We start from the raw sequence: 23,370 nt of genomic DNA on the forward strand, positions 1-23,370 counted from the left end.
CTGAACAGCAAAAGAAATCATCTGATTCTAGCTGTCAGGTTCTAAGATGATACATACAGAAGATCAGTCTCTGTTAAAATGAGGAATGTGCAGAATCTTGTTAAGTTTCACAACTAACTATTTACTTAAGAACCATTTATTTTATTTTTCTTGCTTGTCCTATATTCTAAGATCTTAAAATCTTTTGTCTTCACTCATTAAAACTTTATTCTTGAAATGTCTGAGTATTTCTTCCTCAACATGACGCTGCCGCTCCATCGCACCTCAGTCGATGTTCGACTGGCCAACGAGACGTGATTCTGTAACACAACCTCTTCAAGTTCTTTTTCTCCAGAATTCACTTTAAAATGACAAACAAACGTTTTAGCATTTGAAAGTGTTTTTAATTAACATTGTTCCTCATGTTCCTCTTTCTTCTGTGTATTTATTTCTTTGCTGTGAGGGTTATGATATTCTGTCTTATGCTATTTGCATGGTTCCAGTTTTGTAAACACATTTTGTAATGTCTCCAGTGTTAAGACTTGTATATATGTTTTTACATGTCTGCATTCAAATTAAAGATGGTATAAATCAAATGTCTCTATTTTATTAATTTAAGATTCAAGTCTTGAATCTAATGTTTATATTTAGTTCTGATCATTTTATCAAAGTTTATATTTATATTAGCATTTAGCGTTAGCATTTTGCTACTCATCAACGTCCGTGACGTCATCGAGTCCATAACGGCGCGTTCACGACGACGCTGACGTCAGCTGACGTCAGCTGACTGACCAGTGCGAGGCAGTTCCGGACTGAGGCGATCTACACCGAACACAGACCGGACACAGACGGGACACAGACCGGACACAGACGGGACACAGACCGGACACTGACGGAACACTGACCGGAAACTGAGGGGACACAGACCGGACACTGTCCGGACACAGACGGGACACTGACCGGACACTGACGGGACACTGACCGGAAACTGAGGGGACACAGACCGGACACAGACCGGACACTGACGGAACACTGAGGGGACACAGACCGGACACTGACCGGACACTGACGGACTGAGGAGCGGAAACATCCGAGCAGCAGCTTCGGTTCTTCTACCGGATCAGCTCGTGACGGTCCAACTGAACAGCTGATCGACCAGGTGCACTCACACACACACACACACACACTCACACACACTCACACTCACACTCACACACACTCACACACACACACACACACTCACACACACTCACACTCACACACACACACACTCACACACACACACACACACTCACACACACTCACACTCACACACACACACACTCACACACTCACACTCACACACACACACACGTGTCTTCATGTTCTCTATGATCTGAGCAGATTCTTGAAACAGTTATAATGTAACTGTGTTAGTTTCTATAATGATTGTTATTATATATTATTTATTATTTAAGAACTGAGCAGACTTCCTGTTAGAACCATAGACTGTATATACAGTGAGAGAAACAGTTGTAGAAACAGTTGTATATAAAGTTATAGAAACAGTTGTATATAAAGTTATAGAAACAGTTGTATATAAAGTTATAGAAACAGTTATAGAAACAGTTGTATATAAAGTTATAGAAACAGTTGTATATAAAGTTATAGAAACAGTTATAGAAACAGTTGTAGAAACAGTTATAGAAACAGTTGTATATAAAGTTATAGAAACAGTTATAGAAACAGTTGTATATAAAGTTATAGAAACAGTTGTATATAAAGTTATAGAAACAGTTGTATATAAAGTTATAGAAACAGTTGTAGAAACAGTTGTATATAAAGTTATAGAAACAGTTGTAGAAACAGTTGTATATAAAGTTGTAGAAACAGTTATAGAAACAGTTGTATATAAAGTTATAGAAACAGTTATAGAAACAGTTGTATATAAAGTTATAGAAACAGTTGTAGAAACAGTTGTATATAAAGTTATAGAAACAGTTGTAGAAACAGTTGTATATAAAGTTATAGAAACAGTTATAGAAACAGTTGTAGAAACAGTTGTATATAAAGTTATAGAAACAGTTGTAGAAACAGTTATAGAAACAGTTGTAGAAACAGTTGTATATACAGTTATAGAAACAGTTATAGAAACAGTTGTAGAAACAGTTGTATATAAAGTTATAGAAACAGTTGTAGAAACAGTTGTATATAAAGTTATAGAAACAGTTATAGAAACAGTTGTATATAAAGTTATAGAAACAGTTGTATATACAGTTATAGAAACAGTTGTATATAAAGTTATAGAAACAGTTGTATATAAAGTTATAGAAACAGTTATAGAAACAGTTGTATATAAAGTTATAGAAACAGTTATAGAAACAGTTGTATATAAAGTTATAGAAACAGTTGTATATACAGTTATAGAAACAGTTATAGAAACAGTTATATGAACAGTTATAGAAACAGTTGTATATAAAGTTATAGAAACAGTTATAGAAACAGTTATAGAAACAGTTGTATATACAGTTATAGAAACAGTTGTAGAAACAGTTGTATATAAAGTTGTAGAAACAGTTATAGAAACAGTTGTATATAAAGTTATAGAAACAGTTGTAGAAACAGTTGTATATAAAGTTATAGAAACAGTTGTAGAAACAGTTGTATATAAAGTTATAGAAACAGTTGTATATAAAGTTATAGAAACAGTTATAGAAACAGTTATAGAAACAGTTGTATATAAAGTTATAGAAACAGTTGTATATACAGTTATAGAAACAGTTATAGAAACAGTTGTAGAAACAGTTGTATATAAAGTTATAGAAACAGTTATAGAAACAGTTGTATATAAAGTTATAGAAACAGTTATAGAAACAGTTGTATATAAAGTTATAGAAACAGTTGTATATACAGTTATAGAAACAGTTGTATATACAGTTATAGAAACAGTTATAGAAACAGTTGTATATACAGTTATAGAAACAGTTGTATATAAAGTTATAGAAACAGTTATATGAACAGTTATAGAAACAGTTATAGAAACAGTTGTATATACAGTTATAGAAACAGTTGTATATAAAGTTATAGAAACAGTTATATGAACAGTTGTAGAAACAGTTATAGAAACAGTTGTATATAAAGTTATAGAAACAGTTGTATATAAAGTTATAGAAACAGTTATAGAAACAGTTGTATATAAAGTTATAGAAACAGTTATAGAAACAGTTGTATATAAAGTTATAGAAACAGTTGTATATACAGTTATAGAAACAGTTGTATATAAAGTTATAGAAACAGTTGTATATACAGTTATAGAAACAGTTGTATATAAAGTTATAGAAACAGTTGTATATAAAGTTATAGAAACAGTTATAGAAACAGTTATAGAAACAGTTGTATATACAGTTATAGAAACAGTTGTATATAAAGTTATAGAAACAGTTGTATATACAGTTATAGAAACAGTTATAGAAACAGTTGTATATACAGTTATAGAAACAGTTGTATATAAAGTTATAGAAACAGTTGTATATACAGTTATAGAAACAGTTATATGAACAGTTATAGAAACAGTTATAGAAACAGTTATAGAAACAGTTATAGAAACAGTTGTATATACAGTTATAGAAACAGTTGTATATACAGTTATAGAAACAGTTATAGAAACAGTTATAGAAACAGTTGTATATAAAGTTATAGAAACAGTTGTATATACAGTTATAGAAACAGTTGTATATACAGTTATAGAAACAGTTATAGAAACAGTTATAGAAACAGTTGTATATACAGTTATAGAAACAGTTATAGAAACAGTTATATGAACAGTTATAGAAACAGTTATAGAAACAGTTATAGAAACAGTTATAGAAACAGTTGTATATACAGTTATAGAAACAGTTATATGAACAGTTATAGAAACAGTTATAGAAACAGTTATAGAAACAGTTGTATATACAGTTATAGAAACAGTTGTATATACAGTTATAGAAACAGTTATAGAAACAGTTATAGAAACAGTTGTATATACAGTTATAGAAACAGTTGTATATACAGTTATAGAAACAGTTATAGAAACAGTTATAGAAACAGTTGTATATACAGTTATAGAAACAGTTGTATATAAAGTTATAGAAACAGTTGTATATACAGTTATAGAAACAGTTATAGAAACAGTTGTATATACAGTTATAGAAACAGTTGTATATAAAGTTATAGAAACAGTTGTATATACAGTTATAGAAACAGTTATATGAACAGTTATAGAAACAGTTATAGAAACAGTTATAGAAACAGTTGTATAAACAGTTGAAACCTGCTGCACGTGGGGATTTCAAGGTGCAGCAGAGGAAACTTGATAAATGATCCACAGCAGCTGAACCACGAGTCCAAACTAAGACGGAGGAATCGAACCTCGTTCATCAGCCTCTGAGCTGAATGTTCATGTTCACATGTTAAAGTCTGTTCATCACATGTTACATGATGTTTATTATTTGTATAGTTGACTATATTTGTATAATATGTAATAATCTATCAACACTTCACACATCAGACTCATGTCTGTGACTCTGACACTGTTTCAGACCATCATCAGTTCATACAGTGAACAGTCAGCGTGTCTCTTTGGTTCTACTCTTTGTTACTTGTGCTGCAGTACCAACACGTTTCCTCTCCAGGCACGATGCAGTACTGCAGTACTCGTGGTGGCGTCCATGGATGGGACTTCAGGGACGTGCTGTTCTCAGGCTACGCTCCAGACGGGGGGATGTTCATGCCGGAGAGCGTCCCCGTGCTGAGCCCGGACACCGTGAGAGGCTGGAGGGGCCGGTCCTACCCCGAGCTGGTGGTGGAGGTCGCCTCTCTGTTCATCCCCAACCGGCTGATCCCTCGACTGGACCTGGAGGGTGAGAGACATCACATCATCACCATCATCACCATCATCATCATTATCACATCATCACATCATCATCACATCATCACATCATCACCATCATCATCACATCATCACCATCATCATCACATCATCACATCATCATCATCACATCATCATCATCATTATCACATCATCACATCATCATCACATGTAGTTTCTCTCTCTCTCTCTCTGTCTCTCTCTCTCTCTCTCTCTCTCTCTCTCTCTCTTTCTTTCTCTCTCTCTCCTCTCTCCGTCTCTCTCTCTCTCTCTCTCTGTCTCTCCCTCTCTCTCTCTCTCTCTCTCTCTCTCTCTCTTTCTTTCTCTCTCTCTCTCTCTGTCTCTCTCTCTCTCTCTCTCTCTCTCTCTCTCTCTCTTTCTTTCTCTCTCTCTCCTCTCTCCGTCTCTCTCTCTCTCTCTCCCTCTCTCTCTCTCTCTCCGTCTCTCTCTCTCTCTCTCTCTCTCTCTCTCTTTCTTTCTCTCTCTCTCTCTCTGTCTCTCCCTCTCTCTCTCTCCTCTCTCTCTCTCTCTCTCTCTCTCTCTCTCCTCTCTCTCTCTCTCAGTCCTGGTCACTGAAGCTCTGTCTGGTTTCTCGCTGCCTGAGGTCGTCCGAGTCGCTCGGCTGAAGGACGGACTCTCCGTCCTGGAGCTCTTCCATGGAGAAACCTTGGCCTTTAAGGACCTGGCTATGACCTGCACGGTGCGTTTCCTCGAGTACTTCCTGCAGAAAGAGAATCGCAGAGCTACTGTTGTCGTGGGTAAGAAAAGTGCACCTGTAACGTCACGTGATAAAACTAAGGTCCATGTTTAATGGTAATGGGGTAACCAGCCACCAGGGGGCACTCCAGATGACTTGGCTTCACTTTAGGGAGCCGTCATGTCGTCCATCTTTATTTACAGTTTATCGTTGCTTCCCTTGACTGTGTCCACGTGCTCGGCTGCAGCTCCACACCCTTCACCTGGGAGAGGAGGTGAAGGGTGTGGAGGTGGAGTTTGACCCGTTTATCAACACGAGTCATAACTCTGAGCACAGATATGACACAGACAGATTTAGATTTCCTCAGGAAGACGAAACCCACAACAGAGAAACAACTGCACATGATCTTTTATTCCAGCTGATGTCGTCCTACTTAACAAATTATTTTATAGAAACATGCAGTTTCTATTCTACAAGTGTAAGCAACTAAATAACTGAGTGCAAGCGCACAGTTTGTGCACAAGCAGAGTAAATCTAAACTGGGCCTGTTTGAGCGAGAGCTTTATAAAATCTGTTCTCAATCTGAAAGACTTCAGACTTCATATGAATTAAAACCATCACGTCACCAGGAACCTCCGGGGACACGGGCGGCTCGGCCATCCAGAGCGCTAAAGGTCTGTCCGGACTGGACGTGGTGGTGGTTTATCCTCAGGGACGCATCACCCCCGTCCAAGAGAAACACATGATCACCTGCCTGGAGGACAACGTCCACGTGTTTGCAGGTAAGGAATTCAAAATAATAATGGTGCCATAGTGATAAAAGTTTTATTCCTGTGATAAAATGTCCGTCCCATCTTTGTGGACACGATATCTTAAGAACACCTTGAGGGGATTTCTTGAAAATTGAGACAAACGTTCAGAGACTTCACTAAGATTTGAAATGATTAGAATGTGGGTGGTCAAAGGTCAAGGTGACCTCATATGAATCTGGAAAAACCAGAGAAACTGAACTTGTGGAGACAAACAACCACAGGGAGTATGATTCTAGTTTTTCAGTTTGGTCTCTGCAGCCGACGGCAGCTCTGATGACATCGACCAGCCTTTGCGGCGTCTGTTTGCGGATCAGGAGCTTGTGAAGTCTCACGGGGTCATGAGCCTCAACTCGGTGAACTGGTCGAGAGTCATGATCCAGCTCGCTCACTTCATCTACGCCTACCTGGAGCTGAGCGGGGCAGAGCAGAGCGAGGCAGGTGCTGCTCTGCCTGAGCTGGAGGTGGTGGTGCCCACCGGAGGAGCAGGAAACATCGCCGGTAGGTTTAACACACACGTCAGGGTTCGATGCTCGTGTCTCCAGCAGCACTCACAGGAACTGCTCACAGTGACACACAGTGAACCTGAGAACAATCCGGATATGAAACATGAAGAAGCAGATCCAGCGTTTGGTCGTCTTACTTAACGACAACCAATCAGAGCAGAACCAGGTTTTGAGGGCGATATCAAGATTCACATTTAATATCACATTTTAGATAACTGTAAATAAAATCAGCCTTTAAATCAAAATTTATTTATTTACATTTTTACAAATGAAACAATGACGTCCAAAAACCTCCAGTTTCAAGTTCTGGACATTTAAAAGGAAAGTTTGTGTTTTTCTTAAAGCGGAAAGTTTTCGTACTTTAAGTATCCGCCGGTACGTCTGAGTCTTCTGCTTCCTGTCCCGATTCGAGGACGGCGTGCACGTAGTGCACGATAGCACAGTAGATGTCTGCACCGAAACACAGCGAAGGAGCAGTGGGATTGAAAAGTTGATGAAGTCTGTCCAGTTCTTCGATGTCGAGGGGAGATTCCACCTCAGGAACATATTCTGCAGTTTCATTCATATCTGTAAATTCCACATCTGGAAATTGGGCCCCCTGAATGAAAATAAAGATATGTTCATTAAAATCAACCCTGAAACAGACGTCAGGAGCTCTTTCTGGGTCTTTACCCCTAAAATAACAGAATAAATGTAAATTACTAGTCTCCATATAATCCAAATAATCTCTAAATCCTGACATGAGTTCACGTTCATGTCTGAAAACAGCTTGATTGAATATCTGTCGTTAAAATATGAATCACCAGTGAAAGAAGTCTGCGTCTTTATTTCCTACAAAGTTGAAGTAAATAAAGAAAAGACTAGAAAGTGTAACAGTGAGTGTTTTAATCTTTTTAGTTTGTATAATATTTCTTTTACCTTGACGTCGTCCGCGGCAGTGACAGAGTTCGGACTCTCCCCTGGTTCCTGCCGCTGCTCGTCGGTGAGGTTCTCTTCTGTGTGCAGTAATCGATCGTTCCAGTCCTCTGTGAAAGTGTCCAGATCTTTCTGAATTCGGGACAAAAAGACAAACAGAGCACAGAAAAGGTGCGTAGGGTCTTCTGGGTCGAGCAGGTCGTCCTCCTCGAGGCTGTGGAGCAAGTCGTAATAAATACTGGAGACGCCGTTCCAAACGTCACGCCACACGCCGTCTATCCTGAAAGACAAAAAGGTTGTACAGAGTTTAGAGACATGAAGTATTTGAGGATTCTCCAGGAAATGACATCACAGTAAAGTAAAAAGGTTAAAGTACCAACGTAGACAGTGGAGGAACATTTCTGTTAGACACAAACGGTTGTTACCTTTCGTTTTGCTCTCTGCTCCCGGACGTGAAGCTTCCTCTGCCATGACCAGCCACTTTATACATGAGTCTGGCGATGTCTGTATTTTCCACACTTTTTTCTCCTCTGACTCTTGAAAGGTGAAACAACACAGACACACAGTTAAACAACTGACCAGTAAATGTGCAATCCAACACCTGACACTTCATATTCACGTTTTTCTACTAATGTTCACGTGGAAAGCGCACACACAGGAAACGTCACCTGGATGGAAGACCGTGTCGGGCAACAGCCTCCAGGAAGAGCGTCAGAGCCGTCGATGGCTTGTTGTTGTTGGCGGCTTGTAGGTACAGGATCTATGAGTGTGTTGATAGAACATATAACAAGTCATTACCACAGGAACTGTGTCCAAATAACATTAATGAGTTAAATAATGAATTTAACGTAACACAGATGGTCTCTGACCTTTCTAGAAAATCCATCAATTCCACCGAACAATATGATTCCATACCTGCAAAATAAAATACATTCACTCTTAAGAAAACATGAATTCATTGTCAGAGGAGGAGCCAGAGCAGAAGACTCTTAACAGACAGTTTATAACATCCGTGAACTCTGACTACATCCACACTAACCCCCTGAGAACACAGGTCACATGACCCGTCACATCCACTGGTCATGTGATGTAAACAGGAAGTAGATCGTCTCTGCAGCTGGTTGCTTAGTAACAGAAACTCCTCTGAAGGAGGAACAGTGATGGTGAAGAGTCAGAGCAGGGACGACGAGGTGGAACTGTTACTGACAGGAAGTGTTAGAAACAGGAACTGTTACTGACAGGAAGTGTTAGAAACAGGAAGTGTTACTGACAGGAAGTGTTAGCTTTGTGTTCACCGCTGGTCGTCGAGTCATGTGACTGATGAGAACCAATCAGGAAGAGAACGTGGGCGTCATGGTTTCCAACGTCTCGGTTTCTGTTCAGACTGAAACCTTTTGAGCTTTGAAAGCTTTAAGCTGATGTGGCGTCAGCTCACCTGTTTAACTTGTGGCTGGTGTTGACGTGAACGAGTGAAAGCGGAGCTGGTTCACACCCGAGGGTCGTTGGTCTGTCACGTGATCCCGGGTTCTGAACACGATGCACCGACTCACACACTCTGCTCATCTGAACTCTGTGACCTAAAGCCTTCAGACGTTCCTTCACCATCTTTTGTCCTGTGGCAAGATAACGTGGAGAAGACCGTTAAACCCTTTCTCAAGATTAATGATGACCCTTAGACGGAGATTTTTTAAAAACTACTAAAATGTTCTAAAACGAATAAGCCTTATTGTGGATGTAGCCTCGGTGACTGTTCGATGAAAACAAATGTACTTCACAGAAAATCTCACAAACCCAGATTTGGTGAATCCGCCTTGATCGCCGAGACCAAACCGTCGAGCTCGTCATCGGTGATTTTGCTGCAGCTCTCCTTTATGGCGAGGCCCCACTGCTGCATCCTGCGGCGCACCGTCTGGTTGGAGACGCCCAGCATCTTGGAGATACAGGGGACGGACAGCTCCATGTCAATCAGGTCCTCCAGCTGGTCTCTGGAGACAACCAGCTTCGGACGCCCCGACACTTTCCTCCCGTCCACGATGATGGTGAACGACTTGAGACGACTTCCACCTGCCTGAATGAAAGTGTGTCTTCATCTCAGTTCATCAGGGACATTAAACGTCTCAGCTGCTTGGAAACAACCACAAGACAAATACGTGATCCTGCTGTAGGGAATCAATCGCTTCTGAGCCACTTGTATGATATTCACATTATATATATGTTTTAATTATACATATATGTTTTTATAGACAAATATGAATTATTAACATGCAACTATTACGTTGGCATCTTAATTAGTGCAGAGAACACCAGAGATCCTGAGTTTGTTTGTTTACACTTCACTTCCTGAACCAACATGGCGGCGACGCTTGCGTAAAGACGCGCAGATTGAAGCGGTGAACAAACAGCGACACGTCGTCATGACAACACGAGTTAAACAGTGACTCCGGAGTCCTGCGCTCATCGAGCCGGTGCTGAGTGGGACGCTAGGGGGCGCTCTACAGGAACAACATGGAGGGGAACGGATCCACTGGATGTGATTTAATATCAAACCTGAGGCTCTTCTCTGTAAGATGATGTCACGCCTGATTCTATTGATTCAAACAGCTGAAACGTTATTTAATATAAACACAAACCTGTGTTTCTGCAGAACTCTCCAGCTCCTCCATGTCGATCAGCTACTTCCGGGTCCCGCAGCCATCCTCTCCCTTATTGGACAGTTTGTCTTCCTCTGATTGGACGATCAGAGAGAGCCGTGCTGATTGGCTCAGGCGTAAACACGGGGTCAATCTTTTATCTGGAGTTTTTATTTCTATATATTTTTAATCCTAATCTAATCCTTTTACCAACTATTTAAATCAGTTTATTACTTTTAATTTTTTCATCTGCAACATTTGTATTTGTATATTTCTGTTCTATTGTTATTTGATCTTAATTCTACTACTAATAACCATAACTTTAAACAATGCTCAAAGACAAAAAGCAGATAAAAACGATTAGGTATAAAATACACATCACGATCTCACGTCCAAATATAAAATACACATCATAATCAAACAAAACACAGAAAAAACTGCTTCAAATTGCTCTAAACTGTTTCCTGTTGTTTACCTTTAATTCTTCAGATTCATCATGTGAAGCAGCTTGTAACTGTTTTCAATGGGTTCATGTAAATACAGTTCATTATATTATTATTATCATTTTTATTATTTTCCCTTTTCATTGTCTTGATTCCCTCGAATGCTTAGCAGATGTGCCCCTGATAGTTTTACATTTATATATACACCTACTGTAACTGTGGATAAGTTCTAAAAAGAGTTTATTTCACTGTATAAGATATTCCTGCACAGATCTGAATCACATACACACACATAATATTTCTACAGTTAAAAAGACGTGTGCAAATTAGATCTGTGAACGAAACCCTTGTCTTCTTCTCTCTGTCTGCGTCTCAGCTGGATTCATTGTCAAGCGAATGGGAGTCCCCCTGAAGCTGGTTGCCATGGTGAATTCTAATGACGTCGTTCACAGGGCCGTAACCGCAGGTGACTTTTCCATGGCAGCTAATGTCACACAAACACTGGCCCCCGCCATAGATATCCAGGTACTGCAGTCACACAGCTCCACACACTGTACAGTTACTGATCAATGAGACTCCAAGTTAACTCAATAATAATTCAGCATTTTGTGAAATAGACTTTCAGAGTCAGATGAGAAGTTTTGTATCTTTCTCATGTCTGTGTAAAATGAGCTGAACATATAAATCTAAAGCTCAATAACTAACACTTTGTGTCCTGTATGTTTCATCTGTACACAGATAACAGATTTATTAGCTGTAACTATTTCTTCCCCGGTGGTTCTTACATCTTGCATCATACCTGTGGATCCACTCGGCCTGACGTTGTTCTTTCTTCTGTAGGACCCGTACAACATGGAGCGAGTGTTTTGGCTTCTGTTGGACAGAGACGGAGCCTCAGTGAAGAACATGATGGAAGAATTTCAGAATACTCATAAATACTCTCTGCCTGAAAACCACCGCAAGCTGGTATCCATCGTTCAACATTTACTGCTCCCAACGTTCAGTGTGGTTATGTGTCTTCACCTCCTACCATCCACACGCTGTCCTGTTCTTTCCACCTGCTCTATTTCCAGCTGTCGCAGGTCTTATCGACTGGAACAGTGACTGATGACGGGATCCTGGAGACCATGAGGAGATGTTGGGATGAGAACCAGTACGTCCTGTGTCCTCACTCAGCTGTGGCTGTTTGGCAGCACTACCACTGTCCTCCTCGCCCTGGAAGCAACAGGTCAGAGCGACATACACACAAAATGAGCTAAATGCTAATGTAGCATGTCAACGTGCTCAGTGTTCACCATGGAAACCGTCTTAGTTTAGCCAATCTTAGACCTTTCCTCTACTTCTCCTCCAGTCCTAGAAGTCATTTCTCAGTCTTTTATTGCAGGTGTTACATCGCAACAGCGTCTCCAGCCAAGTTCCAGGCCGCGGTGCAGCGGGCCGGCCTGACCTTTGACCTACCTGAGGCGGTGCAGGCGTTGGACAAGTTACCCACTCGATACCAGATCCTGGAGCGGAGCCCGGACTGGTGCAAAGACTGGGAGCAGACACTGAGGGAGAAGATCCAGTCTGTGAGCGTCTCCAGGAAAAACAGAGGGATTTAACTCTAATGAAGGACGTGATGATACTGTAGATTCACTGCAGGAATAAGACTCTGTGGCTGAGGTCATGTGACTCTGTGGCTGAGGTCATGTGACTCTGTGGCTGAGGTCATGTGACTCTGTGGCTGAGGTCATGTGACTCAGGTTCTGATCTATGTACCTTCTTATCTGGATCCAGTAAAAGATGATCACTGCCTGTTGTTGTCTCTTTGCTGGACTTTGGTTTGTTGAGTTACACAACTTCACACCACATCAGTTCAGCTACATCATAAACCACAAAGCACTCAGCATCTTCCTCACACAACTTTATTACCAGTGTAAATGTCTCTCAAGTGTTTTACGACAGGTGACCTCTGTGACCTCTGTGAAGGAGTCCACCAGAGGACATTGATAATCATTGACTTCTGATTGACACATAATTAACCTCCAGGTCAACATGAAACTTTGCTTCTGTCAAATGAGTCTATAATCAAAATAAAAAGTTTCAGTGAATTGATTTGTGTTCAGATAAATTTAAAGTCTGGGATCTGTCATTGAAACCAACACTATGGAACTGTTACTGAGCAACAGCGCCCCCTGCAGCTTTCTCACATCAGACTCACTTTAACCAAGCTGCTGCTTTAAGCTAGAAAAGTTTCATATCGTTGATTTACGTTAAAAACACATCAAGGTCTTCATCAACCGAAGATCGTCTTCATCAACCGAAGATCGTCTTCATCAACCGAAGATCGTCTTCATCAACCGAAGATCGTCTTCATCGTAGCTCTGTTTGTAGGCGTGGGCTGAGGGCGGGGCCAAGCTGGTGACGCAACAGGAAGAACAGTCCAGGAGGCCGACGGAGGATGAATGTGACGTCAGGAGTCCTCTGAAGGACGCACTGGCCTTTAAATAATATAATATATAACACTGTGAAGGAAATAAAGTGACCCCTCGTGTTTATGTTGTATATTAAACCTAGAGGTTTATAATCAGTACTGCAGTCAGCCACCAGGGGTCAGCTCTGGGATGTCCCTGTTTCTTCTGAGGGTCCCTGAATGTAACACGAGCTTTGACAGCTCGGTATCCAACATGGCGGCTGTTCGCTGAAGCTGCGCCTGTTCTCCGTCAGCAGCCAGGAAGGAACCGGGAGGACGACCCGGGACGACCCGGGACCAACCGGGACATACCGGGAGGACTGAGCCGTGGTTTCCGGTTCGTATCGAGCCGGTGTCCGGTGTGTGAGGGCGGGACCCGGAGCCCGGAGGAGCGAGCGGACACGACAGCAGCAGCGAGGCCGAGGGAGGAGAGTGTGTTCCGGGTTCGTTTGTTCACCTGCCCGCTGACATGTCTCCAGGGTGAGGCTCGTGCACGTCTTATCGGTGCGTGCGTCCACCGTGTTTGTGTGCGTGTTGTTTTATATGTGCGTGTGTGTCCACCATGTTTGTGTGTGTGTTGTTTTTATGTTTGTGTGTGTGTTGTTTTCATGTGCGTGTGTCCACCATGTTTGTGTGCGTGTTGTTTTCATGTGCGTGTGTCCACCATGTTTGTGTGCGTGTTGTTTTCATGTGCGTGTGTCCACCATGTTTGTGTGCATGTTGTTTTCATGTGCGTGTGACCGTCAGCTGTGTAAATATCAGAGGAAAACACAGGAGACATAAAGACAGAGGTTTTTCATCTGAAGGACAAATTGTCTTTACGTCACATTTATATTCATCTTCACTCAAATATCATCACAGTGGAATAAACAGGTCTGTTTCTTTTGTCCATCCTCTGTTTGTCTCCACCCGGGTGTGATGCTCACTGGTTATCATGATGATGTAATTAGTGTTATTAATGTAAGCTGTATTAATGCTGTCATGTGGCGTCTCGGTGGCGTCTCGGTGGAGACACACAGTTTGATATCCTGTCTCTGGGCCGGAGGAGCACGGACAGGAAGTGGCCCCTGAGATCTGCCTCATAATGATGTTTATTAAGAAATGAACCTTTCAGGGTTTCTCTGACTTTCTGCTGGATATTAAACTTGTAAACTTCATTTCAAACGTGCATCTCGCTCGCTCACGTCTAACGTCACCTCCTCTGTGCAGGTAGCCTCTCGCCCCTCACTCCTTCACCCTCTCCTGAAGATGGCCTCTCCACCAGTGAAGCCCTCCCCCACCTCCCCCACGGCCCTGGACTCCCTCTCTGTGTCGTCGCTCCTCTCCGGGGAGTTGGACGATGAAGTGGACGGAGCGGAAGGAGAGGACGACGGTCTCGGGGACCTGGAGGTGAACCCGTACGACAGTTTGCCCTTTTCCTCACGTTACTACTCGCTGCTGGAGCAGAGGCAGCGGTTGCCTGCGTGGAGGCTGAGGCAGAGTCTGCTGGAGCATCTGGAGAGTCACAACATGGTGCTGCTCAGTGCGCCCAGTGGCAGCGGGAAGAGCACACAGGTAACCCCCAGGTCACCTGATCACCTGATCCAGGATCACCTGATCCACGGTCACCTGATCCAGGATCACCTGATCACGATCACCTGATCCACGGTCACCTGATCCACGGTCACCTGATCCACAGTCACCTGATCCACGGTCACCTGATCCACGGTCACCTGATCCACATCACCTGATCCACGATCACATGTTGTCATCATAGCAGTTCAGCCATGTTTTTATTAAATAGTTTTCAGGTCTGTTACAAAACACCTTTCACAGTCTACTCAGTTTTATTTTATTATTCCAATCCAGTCAGTTAGGGTCAGTTTCTTTTAAACACTTTTGTGTTAAACTCTTTTCGGAGCCGGTTCAGAGTTCGTTCACTTGAACCTTTAAGAACCAGTTTGCTTTTCCACGGGTCGAGAGGCAGAACCTCGTCTTTACTTTGTACGTCTGTGATTTCATTGGATAATGGCAATAATTCATTTGCACAACACATGACTCTTATTATGGTTGTTATTATGGTCTTGATAATCCCGCCCCCTGATGTAAGACGTTCTTTCCTCTACCCCAGCGACGTGTTAAGTTTTGTGCTCCATCCAACCTGAGAACCTGTCACTGATGTCCTCAGTGATGTTTGACGTCCTCCCTGCAGGTGCCTCAGTGGTGTGTGGAGTACGCGCTGTCATACGAGTTCTGCCAGGGCCTGGTGTGTTGCTCGCAGCCGTACTCGGCGGCGGCGGTGAGTCTCGCTCTCCGTGTGGCCGATGAGATGGACCTCAGCCTGGGTCTGGAGGTGGGCTACAGGGTGTCCCATGACGACAGCTGCACACCCGACACCCTGCTCAGGTAACCGAGCGCATCCAGATTCTGTTCTGTTGAAGTGTCCGTTCTCAAAGTAACGTGACGACATCACTCCTGCTGGATGAGCTGCAAGCGGCTTAAACAGAATCACACCCGTGCATCCGTGTGATTGGATGAGCCTGAGGCGCCGTGTTGTGTTTCACGGTTAGCACAAGAACCGCCCGTTAGTCACAGAGGTGTCGGAGATCGATTTTTACTGTGGTTGATTCAGAGGCAGAGCTTCAACTGGTCGTAACCCACAGGACGATCTATTCACCACAGCTCAGTCTTTACTGTTTCAAACTAAATCTGTACAGAGAAATGATTTCAGGGTTTAACTTCTGTAAAACCTCAACTTCTTATTCTTACTAACTTAACACAGCATGTTAATTAGTGAGTTTTAGATTTAAGATCAGTGTGATTAACTGAACTAATCCAGAAAACCTCCAGGTCTCCGTTAAACAAACACAAGTTCTCGTCTAACAACAGAAAATATCAAATAAATCTTTCTTTTTGTTTTTCTCTGAAACTAAACTGCAAAGAAAAATGTCATCACCTCTTAAAAATGTACCAAGAACAGTTCACGTTTAAAACAAAACCTCAGTGTTCAAATGACCATGAACTGAGTCTCCATCCAGGTTTTGAACTCACAGCTGATCTGGGTCATGTGAACTCATCTTCCATAATGATGATGTCACAACGTCTCTCACATGGAGTCAAACCAAGTTGATCACGATGATTGATTATTAAACATTTTAATGATAAATAACAGCTCAGTAAATTAGTATTATAAATTATGTTTATTTGTTAGGTTTTATTTTAAAAGTTGGGAAATCAGCGTTTAACTTCAGCCTGATGTTGTTTTACATATAAAAGAATGATCCCAGTATCGTTCACATTCAGATGATTGATACTGGTGTCAGACCAGTATCAGAGATACACACAGACACAAGTAATGAAAACTTGAGTTGTGGTTTTGTCCCTGAGAGTGATTTTACTCTGACAGACCTTCAGGCTGTTGATGTTTTTAATGGTTTAAACATCTTTGAAATCCTTTTGTTTTAATGGTTTTGATTCTTCAGGTTTGTCAGCGACACGCTCCTGTTGGAGGAAATGATGTCGGACCCTCTGCTGCACCAGTACGGTGTCGTGGTGCTGGACGAGCTCCAGGAGCGAACCGTGTCCACCGACGTGCTGCTCGGCCTGCTGTGCGACGTCTGCCGCCAGAGGCCCGACAACTTCCGGGTGGTTCTCCTCACTCACCCGCTGCTGGCGCCTCGCCTCTCTGGCTTCCTGGGAGCCGGCGTCCCTCACCTCTCTCTGGACCGTCTGCTCGCTGATGCTGCGGCCGGAGAGCAGGAGAAGGAGGCCGGTGGCGTAGCGGAGAAGACTGAGGCGGTGACGAGCGTGGAGACGCTGTACAGAGAACTGTCCTCTGGGAAGGAGCCTTTAGCCGCCGCCTGTCACATGGTGTTAGATCTTCACAGAAGAGGAGAGAGAGGAGATGTGATGGTGTTTCTGGCGAGTGCTCAGGTACAAGATATATAAATCACATCAAAAGTATTGGCATCGTATATGTTAACAAACAAGGTCATAACTCAAGAATTCATATGTTCTGAGTCGTTAAACCTGTGAAGGAGCCGGAGGTGTTGACGAAGGGAGTTCAGTTTGATTTAGTGTGTGTGTGTGTGTGTGTGTGTGTGTGTGTGTGTGTGTGTGTGTGTGTGTGTGTGTGTGTGTGTGTGTGTGTGTGTGTGTGTGTGTGTGTGTGTGTGTGTGTGTGTGTGTGTGTGTGTGTGTGTGTGTGTGTGTGTGTGTGTGTGTCTCTCTGTGTGTGAACCAGGACACGTCCACCTGAGAGGCCTCTCTGGTGTCTCGTGTCCTGGTTTCACTCCTCAATCACAACAAAGGTGGTGAAACTCCGACTGAGAGAAGTTTGGTTCAACCAGTTTTCTTTAGAAGATAAAAACACGTTGTTCTGTGGATAGAAACCTGAGGACGTCCCTGATGAACCGTGTCCACAGAGACTAAAGAGTCTCCAGGTCTGTGAGGCTGCCCCCCCCCACCCATAAAGAGATGGTCAACCTAACATATAACTACAAATATTTTGAGAAACATTTATTTAACGTCTACTTTGAATTATTTGGTTTGGTCCATGTCCCATCTGCTAACATGGAGGAGGAGGGGTTATGACCTACACAGCCTCCAGCCACCAGGGGGCTATCGGGTGATTCGGCTTCACTTTTGGGAGCCGTCATGTCGTCCATCTTTATTTATGGTTAATGGTTAAAACACGAACTCTCGCTCTCTTTCCTTCTTCTTTTGTTCGTGCAGGAAATTGAAGAGTGCGCCGCCCTGCTGGAGAAGGAGTGCGTTGCTCTGAGTCCTCAGCTCGGTTCTCTCAGGATCCTCCCGCTCCACGCCGGACTGGCTGGACTGACACAGAGGGTCTACGAATCCGACCCTGAATCCTCTACGCTCAGAGGGAGCGGCGGCTCCGAGGGTTCGGCGGGCGGCTCGGCGCCCGGAGCAGGAGGTCCGGGCGCCAAGAGGAAGGTTATCGTCACCGACACATTGTCCGAGGCATCCTTCTCTCTGCCGGCCGTTCGCTACGTCATCGACACGGGTCTTCAACTCAAAACTGTGGGTTTAGGATTTTATTTTGAGCTAAACCAGCTTAATACAAAACATTGTAAAGTTTTAAGAGTCTGAGACGGACGCTGATTAGATTCAAGTGAAAAGGAAAAGAGAGTTTCAGGATTTTCATTGTCTCCTTCATCTTCTGCCTCAGGTTTACAACCCACAAATAAGAGCAAACTCTCAGGTCCTGAGGACGATCAGCAAACACCAGGCGGACATGAGAGCTCAGAGAGTCAACAGTCACCTTCCAGGTAGGTTGTTGATGCTTTCATGGTCTCCAGCTGATACACCTTCCTGCAGACTCTTACTAAACCCTAAGATTCACTACAACTGCTTTTAATGCAACACGTCAGATTTGAAAATGTTTGACTTTAGCGACACTCGGAGGGAGAATCATGAATTACACTGTTAAATGTTCATTTTAGGAAACGTAGATTTTTTTGACCCTTCAGATATGATTAATAATTGGTAATAAAATATTGATTTCATGGATTGAATTAATTAATTAAAAGTAATTTTTTTATGGTCACTGTGTGTCTCCTGCTCTTCAGGGCTGTGTCTCCGTCTGTACCCTCAGTCTGTGTACGATGATGGGATGGCGGAGGCTCACTGTCCGGGGGTGGTGGAGGAGAACCTCAGCCACCTCGTGCTCCTGCTCAAGAGGCTCGATATTGCCGACATGGGACAGTGCAAGTTCCTGGACAGACCAGGTACCAACAGGGTTTAAAGGGATTTGAGAGAGTTTGAGGTTTTAAAGTAGTGAAGATGTTGAATATAAGGGAACAGCCTGTTAGCTTAGCTCAAAGATGGTCAACAGCTGGAAACAACCCGTTAACCAGTTAACTTATCAAAGTCCACCTACCATGGGTTGGCTTTGAAATGTATTTATGTATAAATCGCTTTTGGGCTTTAATAACCAGTTCTCTGTGAACATTGAACCTCCCCCTCAGCCCCTGAGGCCCTCATGCAGGCCCTGGAGGACCTGGACTACCTGGCAGCGTTGGACGATGATGGTAACCTGTCGGAGGTTGGCATCATAATGTCGGAGCTGCCACTGGAACCATCGCTGGCTAAAGCTCTGATCGCTGCCTGCGAGTACGACTGCGTTGATGAGCTGCTCACGATAGCCGCCATGCTCACAGGTAACTGAACACACTCACGTCTTTTAAACAAAGTGGGAAATGAGTTTCCAGCCACTGTTGCTTGTAATTAGATTTACAATAAATGATGAGGATGATAAATGCAGCACAATTCCACACCCACTTATTTAATGTGCTTTTATTATGTGGTCTGATACGTCTCTCGTCTTTAGCGCCATCGTGTTTCATGGCGGTTGAATCCAGCCGAGAGGAAGCTGCCGTCACACACTGGAGATCTCTGATGCACACAGAGGGAGATCACATGACGCTCATCAACATCTATAAAGCCTTCACTGAGCGTACGTACACAACGACCTCATCACACACACCAGCTGTGTTCACACATGAAAATAGTGTCCTGACATTTCCTGTAGTTAGTGTTTGTGAAGCAGCAGCAGATTGTCGGGTCCGACTCGTTCACACCAACAGGAACACGTCAGCAACACGTCAGGAACACGTCAGCAACACGTCAGCAACACGTCAGCAACACGTCAGCAACACGTCAGGAACACGTCAGCAACACGTCTGTTTAGTTCATGTCTGAAAGCAGCTATAGAAACGTGGTTGCTGATGTTGTAGAATCATGTAGAACAAGTGAAGTTTAGACAAAGAAAGTGTGGACGAATATGGAGTTTGTTTAATATTAGCAATATCAGCATTAGCCAATCAGGAGTGTTTACAGTGTTTTCGATGTTTTCCTGACAGTGTCGACTTTAACCCATAAAACAATAGATGAGTTATTGAGTGAATTTCGGTCTTTGTCTGGTCAGATAATCAGGACGAGTCGTGGTGCACGACAAACTTCCTCAGCCCCGCCTCCTTGCGCCTGGCGGCGGTGATCAGGGCGGAGCTGCTGGAGGTGATGCAGCGAATCGAGCTTCCTGTTTCTCCTCCTGCTTTCGGGTGTCAGGACAACTGCACGAATATCAAGCGTGCTCTCATCTCAGGATTCTTCCTCAAAGTAAACAACCGGTTTTCTCAGAATTGATTTTTAATTGAAACGGATGAATTGTATGTGAAGTCGTCTGATGAAGTCTTTCTCTTCCTGCTCAGCTGGCTCACGACGTGGACGGATCAGGAAACTACCTTCTGCTCTCTCACCGTCACGTCGCTCACCTGCATCCGTTCTCCTCCTACCGCTGTCGCCAGCCCTGCCCTGACCCCCCCGACTGGGTCCTCTACCACGAGTTCACCATCTCACGAGACAACTGCATCCGCATCGCTTCCGAGGTCCATCCCCAGATGTGAGTGGAACTGTGCGATGCTTTATGGTGACGGTTTAGATGCGTCATGTCCTGCTGCTGTCACACAGCGCCACAGCTTGTGCTAAGCTATCGCATCCTGCCTCCAGGGGGCTCCTGGGAGTACTTGAGACAGTATTTTGACATTAAAGTAAAAGCCTTTGCGCACCTGACGTGTTTTATTATTGTCTGTAGAAGTCCAGTTCTTAACCTCAGATAAAACCCACCTGACTCTCCTCTCCCCCGCCGCAGGCTGGTGGAGCTGACGCCGCTGTACTACCTGGGTAACCTGCCGTCGAGTGACGGTAAAGAGCTGCTGACGGAGCTGAGGCAGAGTCTGCAGGGGGACGAGCGGGACGGGGGGGCGAGCGAGCTCGGCAGGACTCACAGGGACGCTGCTGGGGCGGGAGACGACGAGTCCGGCACCGACCTCTGTGTCGTCCAATGAGACGGAGCCGCCGCTCAGGAGAACACGTCCCAGCCGTCACTTTATTGTCCCATCTGAGATTTTACTGAAAACTCTAATGTACAGAAGTGTGTTAATATATCGTCTTCACAGTGACTCTGGGAAATATTCCAACCGTTGTCGTGCTGTTTGTCTTCATTGTACATTTTAATGTTATTTTAAATATTTTTTTAATTTAATGAGGGATTTGTTAACGATTCAATCCTCGTTCTCACTGTTTGTTATGTCGACACTAAAGTCACAGAGAAGTATGTTTGAATCAACAACTGGAAAAATGAAGGGAGGTGTAATAATTTATCAAACATTGACGAGTCCTTTTGTATTTAAAGTATTAGACTGAAACTCCTTCTTATGCGACCTTTGACCTTTACAGATGTTCGTGGACGATCACATGGTTTCTCACGGTGATGGAACTGCAGCCGTGACGCTCACAGCTTCTATTTTCAGCTTTTTGATAAACTTTTTAAAAGTTAGATTTTTCCTGCGTTGGTTCTTTTTCTCCGACTTTGTCAACAGTGAAAAATCTTTGTAAAGTGGATTTTTTAACAGGACACAGAATGAGCTTTAAATAAAAGATTTTTTTTCATGTTTGGAAAAGTCTGCACATTGATTTTTCATTTCACTGTCTGTTAAATAATAACTGTTGTATCTGAGGTCATGTACAGATCTATTTCTCAGTATTCCTGAAACTGGGGGATTTTCAAAAGGCCCGTTTGACCCGGAGGTGAACGACGCTTGAATCACATCACAGACAAAATACAGACGTCAGTGGGTTTTAGTGGAAAAGAAGCTTTAGTAAATGATGTGATGAAGTTTGAAAAGCGTTCACAGATCATAATTAAAAATCTGACCATCAATAATATGAAGAATCAGTTATTCTGAATCACGTCTTTGTGTTTCAATGATCACGACATGTGTTGTTACTCTTTTATTGTAGAAACCGTACACACAGCGAGTTGTGTTGCATCTGCTCGTGTCTCATGATTCAGGCTGGTTCAGTGCTTTAGAGGACATGTCTCCATGGAGCTGCACAGTTAAGACGTGGGCTGGCTCTTCAGAGCGGCGGCCCTCATGGTGTGGTACCCCAGCTCGTTCTCCTTGAACATCTTCAGCTCCATCTCCGTCTGCGTACGCATGGACTGGAACCAGGAAGAGGAAACTGTGAGTACGGCTCTGAAATAATGACGTGAAGATATTTCCACATAGAACAGAGTAGTTTACCTCCAGGTCTCTGGTGATGGCGTGGTTTGGTCCGTGTGTGACCATGAGGATCCCGTAGGCCGTGCAGATCATTCTGTGGCCCGCCTCAATCTGACCAGCGTGCCAGTGGGTGACGCCCGCCCGCATGATGGCCATGCCCAGCAGGGCGTTGTTAGGGTGATACAACTTCCTGTTCAGAAGAGAGAAGCGGAGGATCAGGTCCACGTCTGCAGCTGCAGTGTTTCAGGTATGAGGCCGACAGACGTCTCTATCTCCACGGTGTGAAGCTGCGTATTCACTCAGGTACTGTACTTAGGTACTTGTAGTTTATGTGAGTAAAGTATTCATGGCGTCGGTTTGGTTTCCTTCCAAACTATCAACCGTCACCTTGGCGCCATCTTGGTTTTTTGAAACTTGAAGTAACCTTATTTGGAGGAGCAGGGGGAGGAGCCTGACTGAGAGTGCCCGCCCACATATACCTGCCACCTGCACCCATTGGACAGTACTAGCTGTCAATCACTCTGTGGTATCCACCCCCAACACATCCGGTGCTTTATGGTCTGTTTGACTCTAAATGAACATCAGCTGTTTGAAGAAGACTTAAGATTTAAAGTCTTCTATAGAAACTACCAGTGGAGTCGCCCCCTGCTGGTCAGTACACAGAAGACAGGTTTCAGACATGGGTTCACTACGACCCCTGACTCACGTGTATCCCTGCACCATCCTGTGGGCGTAGTCTGCCGCCTCAGAGAACGACTGCAGGTAGGACAGCACCTCGCTGGCCACACTGAGCACACGCAGCTTGAGGAGGTGAGTGTCGGCCAGAACGTTCTCCTGCTTCTCCAGACACTCAGTGCACAGCTTCACCACCTGAGAGACGACACAAGAGCACAGAGACGATGGACAGACAGAAGGAGGAGGGATGATAAAAGAGAAGCTGATGTGACGTACGTGATGATAATCGCCCTCAACACGAGACGTCTCGA

The 23,370-nt window shown here is 43.6% G+C and overlaps 4 protein-coding genes across 6 annotated transcripts in view; 2 read left to right on the forward strand and 2 right to left on the reverse strand.

Annotated features, from left to right (window-relative positions):
- The first annotated feature begins 794 nt into the window (after positions 1–794).
- On the forward strand, positions 795–12,757 carry thnsl2 (threonine synthase-like 2). The gene is made up of 10 exons (XM_034601576.1): positions 795–1,138; positions 4,632–4,859; positions 5,431–5,625; positions 6,194–6,346; positions 6,635–6,874; positions 11,244–11,392; positions 11,708–11,833; positions 11,941–12,095; positions 12,252–12,503; positions 12,566–12,757. Exons 2-9 carry the CDS (start codon positions 4,637–4,639, stop codon positions 12,466–12,468), a joined length of 1,458 nt encoding a protein of 485 aa, XP_034457467.1. The 5' UTR covers positions 795–1,138; positions 4,632–4,636; the 3' UTR covers positions 12,469–12,503; positions 12,566–12,757.
- On the reverse strand, positions 7,116–10,466 carry LOC117771348. Its single transcript, XM_034601589.1, has 8 exons — positions 10,425–10,466; positions 9,586–9,862; positions 9,230–9,407; positions 8,664–8,709; positions 8,463–8,554; positions 8,220–8,330; positions 7,798–8,074; positions 7,116–7,477 (listed from the first exon to the last, which is right to left on the reverse strand). The coding sequence occupies exons 1-8, from the start codon at positions 10,455–10,457 to the stop codon at positions 7,241–7,243; spliced, it is 1,251 nt and encodes a 416-aa protein (XP_034457480.1). The 5' UTR covers positions 10,458–10,466; the 3' UTR covers positions 7,116–7,240.
- A 743-nt stretch (positions 12,758–13,500) lies between the features above and the next one.
- Positions 13,501–21,781, forward strand: dqx1 (DEAQ box RNA-dependent ATPase 1). Of its 3 annotated transcripts, XM_034601707.1 has the most exons (13): positions 13,501–13,823; positions 14,529–14,873; positions 15,511–15,704; positions 16,781–17,073; positions 17,104–17,231; positions 18,033–18,341; positions 18,490–18,589; positions 18,890–19,048; positions 19,289–19,480; positions 19,651–19,776; positions 20,248–20,438; positions 20,531–20,721; positions 20,971–21,781. In XM_034601707.1, exons 2-13 carry the CDS (start codon positions 14,568–14,570, stop codon positions 21,164–21,166), a joined length of 2,385 nt encoding a protein of 794 aa, XP_034457598.1. In that variant the 5' UTR covers positions 13,501–13,823; positions 14,529–14,567; the 3' UTR covers positions 21,167–21,781. The 3 variants fall into 3 exon arrangements, with proteins under 3 accessions (XP_034457598.1, XP_034457597.1, XP_034457596.1); XM_034601706.1 differs by having other exon boundaries at positions 16,781–17,231; XM_034601705.1 differs by having other exon boundaries at positions 13,501–13,824; positions 14,537–14,873; positions 16,781–17,231; positions 20,971–21,166.
- A 272-nt stretch (positions 21,782–22,053) lies between these two features.
- Positions 22,054–23,370, reverse strand: part of smyd1a (SET and MYND domain containing 1a) — a 6,179-nt gene continuing 4,862 nt past the window's right edge. Inside the window, exons 7-10 of the mRNA XM_034601728.1 lie at positions 23,336–23,370; positions 23,091–23,254; positions 22,406–22,574; positions 22,054–22,323 (exon numbers count right to left, since the gene is read on the reverse strand). The exon at positions 23,336–23,370 is cut by the window's right edge and continues 52 nt beyond it. Coding sequence (XP_034457619.1) covers positions 22,219–22,323; positions 22,406–22,574; positions 23,091–23,254; positions 23,336–23,370 — 473 coding nt within the window. The 3' untranslated portion in view covers positions 22,054–22,218. The remainder of the gene's footprint in view (positions 22,324–22,405; positions 22,575–23,090; positions 23,255–23,335) is intronic.

Source organism: Hippoglossus hippoglossus, chromosome 12 (genome assembly GCF_009819705.1).
Source record: "Hippoglossus hippoglossus isolate fHipHip1 chromosome 12, fHipHip1.pri, whole genome shotgun sequence".
Lineage (NCBI taxonomy): Eukaryota > Metazoa > Chordata > Actinopteri > Pleuronectiformes > Pleuronectidae > Hippoglossus > Hippoglossus hippoglossus.